General features: G+C 35.9%; 1 protein-coding gene across 1 annotated transcript; it reads left to right on the top strand.

Annotated features, from left to right (window-relative positions):
• The first annotated feature begins 6159 nt into the window (after positions 1-6159).
• LOC149416056 (uncharacterized) lies at positions 6160-8075 on the top strand. Its single transcript, XM_089641866.1, has 6 exons — positions 6160-6432; positions 6566-6775; positions 6868-7062; positions 7482-7514; positions 7689-7744; positions 7979-8075. Exons 1-6 carry the CDS (start codon positions 6274-6276, stop codon positions 8073-8075), a joined length of 750 nt encoding a protein of 249 aa, XP_089497992.1. The 5' UTR covers positions 6160-6273.
• Positions 8076-11343: the final 3268 nt, after the last annotated feature.

Here is an 11343-nt window from a genome sequence, read left to right as displayed (position 1 = left end):
GTGGAGAAAAACCTTTTTCATGTTCAGTGTGCAACTATGCGTGTTGCCAGAAGGGTCAACTGAAGATGCACATGCTAACTCACAGTGGAGAAAAACCTTTTTCATGTTCCGTGTGCAGCTATGCGTGTTGTCAGAAGGGTCACCTAACGAGCCACATGCTGACTCACAGTGGAGAAAAACCTTTTTCATGTTCCGTGTGCAGCCATGCGTGTTGTCAGAAGAGTCAGCTGAAGAGGCACATGCTGACTCACAGTGGAGAAAAACCATTTTCATGTTCAGTGTGCAACTATGCATGTTATCAAAAAAGCGACCTTAACGGACACATGCGGATTCACAGTGGAGAAAAACCTTTTTCGTGTTCCGTGTGCAGCTATGCGTGTTGTCAGAAGGGTCAGCTGAAGATGCACATGCTAACTCACAGTGGAGAAAAACCTTTTTCATGTTCAGTGTGCAACTATGCATGTTATCAAAAGAGTCACCTAACGAGCCACATGCTGACTCACAGTGGAGAAAAACCTTTTTCATGTTCCGTGTGCAGCCATGCGTGTTGTCAGAAGAGTCAGCTGAAGAGGCACATGCTGACTCACAGTGGAGAAAAACCATTTTCATGTTCAGTGTGCAACTATGCATGTTATCAAAAAAGCGACCTTAACGGACACATGCGGATTCACAGTGGAGAAAAACCTTTTTCGTGTTCCGTGTGCAGCTATGCGTGTTGTCAGAAGGGTCACCTGAAGATGCACATGCTAACTCACAGTGGAGAAAAACCTTTTTCATGTTCAGTGTGCAACTATGCATGTTATCAAAAGAGCCACCTAACGCGCCACATGCTGACTCACAGTGGAGAAAAACCTTTTTCATGTTCCGTGTGCAGCCATGCGTGTTGTCAGAAGAGTCAGCTGAAGAGGCACATGCTGACTCACAGTTGAGAAAAACCTTTTTTATGTTACAACAATATATTACAACAATACTCTTTTGACAGTACAAACATATTTTGATCTACTCCTGTCAAAATTAAACATTTAAACTAATAACACTGAATTATTACACATAAATATTATCGAATATTAACAAGCAGCACTTATTTACTAACATAGCAGTATTTAGCATTGGAAGAACTTGTGTACTGTGTCAACAAAAGCAAAAATAAATCATCGACTCCCAACAGTGATAAGCAGTGAATAGTGAATTTTTAAACGTTTCACAATGGATGTGCAAAATTTCATCTCCAAAGCAGAAATAGCTGTCAATGCCTTAAATAAAGTACTTTTTGATCCGGCCAACAAATTTAACAAGGATCAAATCTCTAAAATTTCCCCAATTGCATGTGAAATTTTAAGTGCCATAAGTACCATGTCTTCAGCTGTAGCATCCAAAACTGCTTATTTAGAAGGTGAATTGCGTACATACAAGGATATTAGAGCAAATCCTTCGCAAAACAACTTTAATATTTGCGAGGCAATTTCGGAAATGAATGAACAACAAGTGCGATCTAAAAATATTATTATTTGCAATGTGCCCGAAAGCATTAAAGCGACAGAAGCTGGCAGGATCTTGGATGACCAGGCAGCTGTCACCAGTATAATCGGTGTAATCGACAATTCAGCAAATGAAAATATTTCTAAATTTTATAGGGTTGGAACATTATTAAATGACAAGCCTAGACCAATAAAAATAGAACTACAAAATTCAACACAATCCAGAAATATTCTAAGCAAACGAAGTCTTCTCAAGAACAATGTCAGAATTTACCCCGACTCAACACCGGCGCAACAAAAATTTCTGAGCGATCTGAGGGTTCAGCTGGAAAAAAGGAAAGAAAATGGTGAAGATGTCACCATAAAATACATTGACTCCACCCCCCGAATCGTGCCGAATCGACCAAAAAACTAGGAAGTTACAAAAATATTCAAGAAATCCCACCTAACCGAACCAGAACCATAAAAATCTATTATCAAAACATCCGCGGACTGATCAAAACTCGATGACCTACAAGCAGCTCTACCTTCTCATCATCATGACATCATTATACTTACGGAAACCTGGCTAAACTCGGAAATCAAATCGACTGAACTCGGTCTTACTAACTACAAAGTATTTCGTTGCGACAGAAACGTCAGATCAAGTTCCAAGTCAAGAGGTGGAGGAGTTTTAATTGCAATAAAACAGAAGTTGTCAGCAAGAAAATTAACCACGAAACACAATAACATCGAACATATTTTTGTGCAAATAACGACTCCTCTCGAGAAAATTATATTTGGAACGGCCTATCTACCACCACTTTCTGACCCTCAGTCATATAGAAACCACTGTCAAGACATCGAAACAATTTCATCAAAATATCCTGACTCGAAAATTGTTATTCTTGGGGATTATAACTTACCAAACTTAATATGGAAAGCAAATAACTGTGGTCTCATCATAAACGAAAGTGAAAACGATCGTGCACGTGAAATTTTGGACATGGTAAACTTTCTAAACTTTCATCAACATAATTTTATATATAACATTAACAATCGCTTATTAGACTTAGCTTTATCAAACTATCCTAAAATGTCTGTTGAACTCTCAAATGATCCACTTCTACCTATAGATAATCATCATCCTCCCCTATACATTAAATTAAATATGACATGTGATAATGAAAGGAAACCTTCACAAAGCGTCCTAAACTTTAAACGAGCCGACTTCGACTCAATTAACTCCCATTTCTCAAATACAGAATGGTCTTTTTTATCCGATGAAAGCGTTGATGAATCGTTAGATAAACTTTATTTATATTTTTCTAATACTATTGAATCCTATGTACCTTTTGACACACCAAGAAGCTATACTTACCCGGTTTGGTTTTCATCAGAGCTTACAGCCTCTCTTCAGCAAAAAAAGAGTCAAAACAAAAAATTCAAACAAAGTAAATCCATAAATGATTATATAATCTTTAGCGAAACTAGGAAAAGATGTAAAGATCTTTCCAAACAATGTTACAAAATGTACATAACCTCTGTCGAGGACACTGTCTTTAAATCCAAAAACCTTTGGAAATTTCTTAAAAAAATGAACAATGAAAACACAGACTACCCGCCAATAATGCATATGAATGGAATCAGTGCAAACAATACACAGGATACTGTAAACCTTTTTTCGGACTTCTTCAAAAATGTATATGATGAAGACACTCCAGATGATAAAATACCCGAATACAAATTTAATATGACCACAAACTTAACAAACTGCCAAATCACACAAAAGTGTTGCGAACAAAAATTACTTTCCTTAGACACTGACAAATCCGCTGGCCCAGACAACATTCCACCAATATTCCTCAAAACATGCTCTAATACATTATCTAAACCACTTACATTACTATTTAACCGTCTCTTGTCCCTTGGACATTTTCCAGACCGCTGGAAATCTAGCTTCATTACACCGATCTACAAAAAAGGAGACGATACTGACATAGCTAATTATCGCCCCATTTGTATACAGTCAGTACTGCCAAAGCTTTTTGAATCATTGGTCCTTGATAAAATCTATCCCAAATTAATAAAATTAATTAATCAAAAACAGCACGGTTTTATCAAAGGAAGATCCACCGCAACTAACTTAACGGTATTTCAAAACTTCATTATACAATCATTTGCAGAAAATAAACAAGTCGACTGTATATATACAGACTTTTCGAAGGCATTCGACAAAGTATCCCATAAACTACTAATCCAAAAACTATTTGCTCTAGGAATAAGGGATAACATGCTAAAATGGTTTAGTAGCTATTTGTCAAATCGTAAACTGTTCGTTAAAATAAAATCTTGGAGGTCGAAAGCTTTCCGGGCTACCAGTGGCCTACCGCAAGGTAGTCACCTTGGCCCGGTTTTGTTCCTCATTTTCATCAATGATATAACCAATTGCTTCAACGATGTCGAGGTAATGCTCTTTGCAGATGACATCAAACTATACAAGAAAATAACTGATATAAATCATTGCCATATACTACAGTCAAATATTGGTAAGTTTAGAGATTGGTGCGTTCAAAATAATTTATTTTTAAATGTAGTAAAGTGCAAAACCTTGACTTTCTTCAGAAACAAAAATCCTGTTTTGTCCGAATATTCCATCAATAACATAGCTTTAGAAAGAGTCACGGAAATGAGAGATCTTGGAATTATTTTGGACGAAAAACTAAGTTTCACCAATCATGTCCATCAAATTGTGAACAAAGGTATGAAAACACTAGGCTTCGTATGAAGAACAACTAAAAACTTTAATTTTTTACAAGCCATTAAACTATTATACGTATCTCTAGTAAGAAGTCCAATTGAATATAACTCAGTAGTTTGGTCTCCATCTTACAAAATTCACATTAACAACATTGAGCGAATACAAAAAAAATTTCTACGTTTTATAAATTTTAAATTAAATATCCCTGTCGAAGACTTAAAATACAATTTCTTATTAAATACACTAAAAATACATACATTAGAAGATAGACGTAAAATAAACGATTTAACGTTCTTATTCAAAATACGTAACTCTAAATTCGACTGTTGTGAACTCCTGCAACTTATAAACATACATACACCCACAGTAACAACACGACAAAATACAATATTCTACAGCAGCACACATAAGCGTAACTACATTGCCCACTCTCCGATACAACGACTTCACACCATGGGAAATCATTACTTGGGTGATGTTGACATATTCAATACCAACTTGGCAAGTTTTGTGGATCATTAAAAACATTTATCTCATCAATACTCCTAAACACATCATGTAAACCTACAAATAGCTGTAATTTTCTGTTTTTGTTTCTTGTGTTTGTATGACTTGTTGCATAGCTTCTATCAAATGTAATATTTTTTTTTTTTTTTTTGTAACTTTTAAAATATCTGTCAAATTAAAATTATGTATTATACCAACCACGTAAAAGCCCTCTGAGCGTTAAATAAATAAATAAAATAAATAACTAACCATCACGCCGTTTCCCCGCAGGGGTAGGCAGAGAGGACGGACCGCCAAACAACTCGGTCTTGGCACATACTTCTTGCCTCATTCACATTCATACATCGTCTCATAGATACTCTTCTATTATTCTGACTCTTGACATGGCCCGACTCGGGTATCTGATTCACTTGATCGTGCCATGTCTTCCTCGGGCGTCCCCGACTTCTGCTACCATTCGCATTTGCATCATATATCCTCCTTACACTCCTATCTTCGCTCATTCGGTCTACATGCCCAAACCATCTAAGCGTCCCTTTCTTAATCTTACTCATTACGCTTACATCAGCCTTGCACTCTTTGCGGATCTCCACATTCCTCACATGATCAAACATGGTTTTACCACACATACGCCTCAGGGATCTCATTTCAACAGCATTCAATCTACTTTAATCCTTTCTTTGCCAGTTCCATGCCTCACTTCCATACATCAAGGTAGGTACCAGCACTCCGTGGTGGACTGCTAACTTCGCTTCTTTGGGCAATTGTTTGTTAGCGCCAACGGCGTTCAGTCCTCCATTAACGGAGTTACCTGCATTTACTCTTCTTTCAATATCTCTGTCAGCCTTCCCATATCTCGTAAACATACTTCCTAAATACACAAACTAATCCACCTGCTCCAAGTATTCCTCGTTCACAATTATATTGCACACTGTTTTCGTACTCTCTCTTTCAAACACCATTACTTTAGACTTACTTACATTCATCATGAGTACGCGATATAACCTTACTGAATATTAGATGTTACTTTTGTCTTAGACCTTTGAAGATTATTTTATTTTATCATAACCATTTACTTGGCGTTTTATGAGGGCCTTAGCATGAGAATCGATCGAACTTAACGATATCGGATTGCTAAGCGTATCTACCGACCATTTTATAACGACTTCCCTAGCATGAGAACGCTATTGATATCTCTAACGACATCGATAAGGCAATAAATACAAATCGATATACGCTGGCAATACTGGGACGGAATTGTCTGTGAATTGAATAGACGTCAAACGTCAGATTTCAAGCGTGACCATTTTAACCGCCGTGTTTTTTTAATATTTTACGATGTCGCAAGCAATGGTAGCTGGGTAAGTTATTTATTTATCTTTTTATGTGAAAGAATTTCCATTATTATCAAAGAGATATACTTACATTCTATTGTGTCAAAATTTAGAAGTTATTTTTACTAATATTTCAATCATACGCAGTATTTTAAGATATTCAAAATGCTGATATTATGATTTCAGGAAAAGAGTAAGGTCGACGACCAGTCAAATGGATCTGCTAACCAGCTATATGGCTGACCATTCGGAGTTCGCCGCTGGAAGGCTTGTGGGACCTCAGGGTTCCCAAAAAAATAAGGAAATGTGGCGGAATTTGGCGGAACAACTGGCAGAATTGGGTCCTGCTAAGTCAGCCGAGCAGTGGAAAACAGTGAGTATTTGTACCTACCTATACAAACTGGTTGCAGCAAACTTTGCTGACCTTCTAATATAATCTATCATCGAGACACTTGATATAAGACCGTAAATCACTTTTAACCTGACATTATTTTTACATTTTACAGACATGGCGTGACTTAAAATGTAAGTCGCGCGCCCAAAACGCCGATGCCAAGCGAGCTGCCCTCACGACTGGAAACACTGCCGAGATACCGGTGTTAACTGACCTGACACAGAAGGTCATCAACATCATCGGCAGAGCCAGTTCTGAGGGCAGCGGACTTCCAGAAAGCTGTATAGGAGAAGGACCTGAACTCATAATGCAGGATGTTGAGGTCACTAATGTCTTAAAATGTTAATATAATATATTCTGTCAAAATTTAGTTGATCTTTCATTATCAATGAAAATTATTTGTGTGCTTTACAGTATTCCGATGAACTTGGAGAAGGGCCCACAGATTTCCAGACGGCGCAGTTAGCTTCCCCTTCTCGCCCGAGCAAGAAGAGGAAGCTAACTGACAAGCCAGATGTGGGGGTTCGGATGGTGATGGCGCAGGAGGCTAGTAACGAATCATCCAAGGAGCTTGTGGGAGCTATTCATAAATTCTCCAATATTTTTAAGGTATTTCCTATTTCTCTTCGAATCACTCCCAAATACAGCGCTACACGTGTAAGTTGCCAGATTAAAATATAAAGAAATAGCGTCAATTCATGTGTAGGCCACCGCCAACTTATAAGTGTGGCACTGTACTTTTAAATTAGAATTAAATCTTAGTAGAACAAAATAAAATGCTCAGCTTTGACTTATTTCATTTATTTATTGTACTATTCCCAATGTACTATTTTTTCCATTTTGCGCGGTGGAGTTTTTATTGTTCTGTTTGTTTAGATATTCTTTGTGTTAAAAAAATTAATTAACATGTAAAATCCAGCTTGGCGAGAAATTCAAAATGAATGAATTAATTTATAATCTTCCTTTTAGTATGTCGACTACCTATTGTTATTTAAAATAAATTAATGAGTTGTTATTTATCATTTCAGAGTTCAATGGATCGATTTGCTGACATTTTTGAGGTATTTCCTGTTCCTTTTTGTAATTATTTGTCAGGGCACCCCGAGACCGGGCAAGATACAGTGTCTACATAGACATGGTGCTTTTCTGGTCTCGTCTCACTGGCACTAATAACTAATTTACTATAGAAGGTAAATTAAGTAAGTAAATTAATGAATTATCATCTCTTGTTTCAGAGATACACGGCAGTGGAACGTGAAAGGGTTTGTTTACTCCAACGACAGTTGGCGAGGTATTTATTTGTTATACATCTATACAGGCTTTTAAAAACATTTAATGTACAAAACTGAACAAATTAAATTAAATATTGCATTATTTAATATGTCACTTGAGAGATTGCGAAGTATGTTCACAAGGGATGGAACACGATTATTAACAATTGTCCTTGGAGAGGCAAGCAGTCCAGCTAGGAGGTACGATGAAAGTAGAATGAATGAGATCTCTAATAAAACATTTCTAATTCTAGACAAACTCAACCATCGAAACAACAGTCAACATCATTTGCTAACTCGCCCAACTATACGTTGCAGTTGGAGTCGGAGGATGATACGATTAGTTTTTAAGTTTTTTTATAATTTTCAAGATAATAAGTTTTTTGTATACTTTGTGTGTTAAATTTTTATTTTTATTAACGTTTTGTATGTTCATAATTTTTATGTTTCTTGTGAAAAAGTGAAACTCAACAACAAATGTCATTCTTTACAATTTAGATACATACAATACAATATTTTAAAGTACTTGTTGTGTAATATTGCATGCAGCACTTTGCATATACATATACTTGATTAGTAGCAGTTCTTCAAACTCTTGCAATGTCTCTGTGAGGCGTGAATTGTTTTTACAATGTAGGTACATACAATACAATGTTTTAAAGTACTTTTGAAGTACTTGTTGTGAAATATTGCATGCAGCGCTTTGCATATATGAATATGTACTTGATTAGTAGCAGTTCTTCAAACTCTTGCAATGTCTCTGTGAGGCGTGAATTGTTTTTACAATGTAGGTACATACAATACAATGTTTTAAACTACTATTGAAGTACTTGTTGTGAAATATTGCATGCAGCGCTTTGCATATATGAATATGTACTTGATTAGTAGCAGTTCTTCAAACTCTCGCAACGTCTCTGTGAGGCGTGAATTGTTTTTACAATGTAGGTACATACAATACAATGTTTTAAAGTACTTTTGAAGTATATGTTGTGAAATATTGCATGCAGCGCTTTGCATATATGAATATTTACTTGATTAGTAGCAGTTCTTCAAACTCTTGCAATGTCTCTGTGAGGCGTGAATTGTTTTTACAATGTAGGTACATACAATACAATGTTTTAAACTACTATTGAAGTACTTGTTGTGAAATATTGCATGCAGCGCTTTGCATATATGAATATGTACTTGATTAGTAGCATTTCTTCAAACTCTTGCAATGTTTCTGTGAGGCGTGAATTGTTTTTACAGTGTTGGTACATACAATACAATGTTTCAAACTACTATTGAAGTTCTTTTTGTGAAATATTGCATGCAGCGCTTTGCATACATGTATATTTGATTAGTAGCATTTCTTCAAACTCTTGCAATGTTTCTGTGAGGCGTGAATTGTTTTTACAGTGTTGGTACATACAATACAGTGTTTTAAAGTACTATTGAAGTTCTTTTTGAGAAATATTGCATGCAGCGCTTTGCATATATGTATACTTGATTAGTAGCAGTTCTTCAAACTCTTGCAATGTCTCTATGAGGCGTGAATTGTTTTAACAATGTAGGTACATACGATACAATGTTTGAACATGATGAAGCACTATAAGTCAGTTTCCTTGTTTAATATATTATCATTCGTGGGAGAAGTACTTTCGCACTAGTTCGTCTCTCACTCTGCGGGCTGCAACAACCCTGCTGACATCTTCAGGCTGGTGCAGCAGCTCAACCTCTCTTAACTCTACATTATCATTATAATCGTCTGTTAATCTGAAAATAGAGAACAATTTATTAATATTTTGTACAGTTGCCTTACTTTTTTAAATGCATATATTTCAACAAGGAAACTGACTTATAGTGCTTCATCGTGTTGTATAGTATAGCACAAGTAATAATTATTTATTATAAAATAAAACACAAACACTTTGTATTTAACCACGAATTTATTATTTCATATATCGACCGGTTTCACTTTGACCAAGCTTCTTCAGGATATAATAATAACTAAATGCTAAGACAGAGTTATGGCTTATATATAAGAGTGACAGAGGGAGAAAGAACAAAATTAGAGGGAGACAAAATATTTGACATAGGTAAAATGGATAATCAATTAGTGGGAGGGAGACAACAATACAATAATCAATTACTGGGGGGGAAACATCAATACACATCATAATCCCAAGTAAATGAACAAACAACAGTTAACTGTAATCTATGAGATATTAAAAAAAGAATTTTTTGTTGTATTTTACATTAACTAAAGGACAATATTTAGATATATGATAATATGAATAATGAATCACGCTACAACACATATAAACTATCATGGGTTAGGATGGATTGCGGGAAATAAGTTAAAAATAGGACTATAGGGTGTATTTTTTTGATTTGATAAGTTAATTTGATTATTAAGTAAGTATTCTGACATATTTGTATTTAAAGATTTCCTAATTTCTAAAGCTTCTAAGTTATCTAGTTTTATGCCTATACTATTTTTATGTAAGATGCGAGTTCCTGAAAATTTATTAAATGTATGATCTGTTGAGATCAAGTGATTTGCGAGCTCAGAGAAACCTTTTCCATTTAAGCAGCGTAAATGTTCTTTTACTCTAATGTTGACATTACGTGCTGTTTTCCAATGTAGAACGCAGGACAATCAGGATAATAATTATTTGACCAGCAGGATAATAATTATTTGACCAGCAGCATCGGGCTCATAATGGAGAACTCTGTCTTTCCTGAGGCAACGGAATATAGCCTTCCATGCCCCAAATAGGCGTTCTACGGAACATCTCGCCTCACATTGCGCCTTTGTGTATCTGTATTGGGCACTCCCCTCGACTGCATTCAATATTGGTATCATCAGATAAGGCTCGAGTGTATATCCAGAATCGCCTGATTGAAACAAAACACCCATTATAATAGGTATATATAACTGCTAAATTATGATTTTTTTGCCTTTTTTTAAATGAGTTGTTGAAATACATAACTAGCAAGAAATATGTCCCAATTCTCTGATTGTATAGTCTGTTCATTTCAGTTTTGACTAAACTATTATTCCAAATGAATTGGTCATGGACAGTACCCTGGAAGCGTGTGTTGATGCTCAATATTTTCAACGTAGCATCGCAGTCCTGTTTATCAAACATAAAAAACCTTCAATAAAATTTGAAAACAACAATCCGGCTGTTTTAATTCTGAAAAAATATTTACCACTTGAACATTCAGCGAATAAAATCCTTTGTGGTTTTTGTACTGCTCCTCGTGTCTGGAAGGGGTGACGATGGCGATGTGGGTGCAATCGATGCATCCCAGAACATGTGGAAAGTTTAATTTTTCCCTAAAACTACTCTCTACTTGCTTGCGGGCTTCATTTGTAGCCGGAAAATGTATCCATCTTCTGTACAGATGTTCTAAAACTGCTTTCATAAACAGTTTTATGCACTTGCTAACGGTAGTTTGCCCTATCGCCAAGAAGTGATCTTGGCCTACTCCACGTTGGTAGCTCCCTGTAGCAAAGAAGCTGATGGGTGCGAGTACCTGTCAACATCATAATACAACTAATTAATAAACTTCACTTTTGATCATTTTAATCACTAGATCGCTTTTGGCAATATATTTGCGCCATTTTAAA

This window comes from Hesperophylax consimilis, chromosome 17, assembly GCF_061612785.1.
Source record: "Hesperophylax consimilis isolate HC1 chromosome 17, BYU_Hcon_1.0, whole genome shotgun sequence".
Lineage (NCBI taxonomy): Eukaryota > Metazoa > Arthropoda > Insecta > Trichoptera > Limnephilidae > Hesperophylax > Hesperophylax consimilis.
The sequence above is the reverse complement of the archived record's forward strand: the minus strand, read 5'-3'. Positions and strand labels throughout refer to the sequence as shown.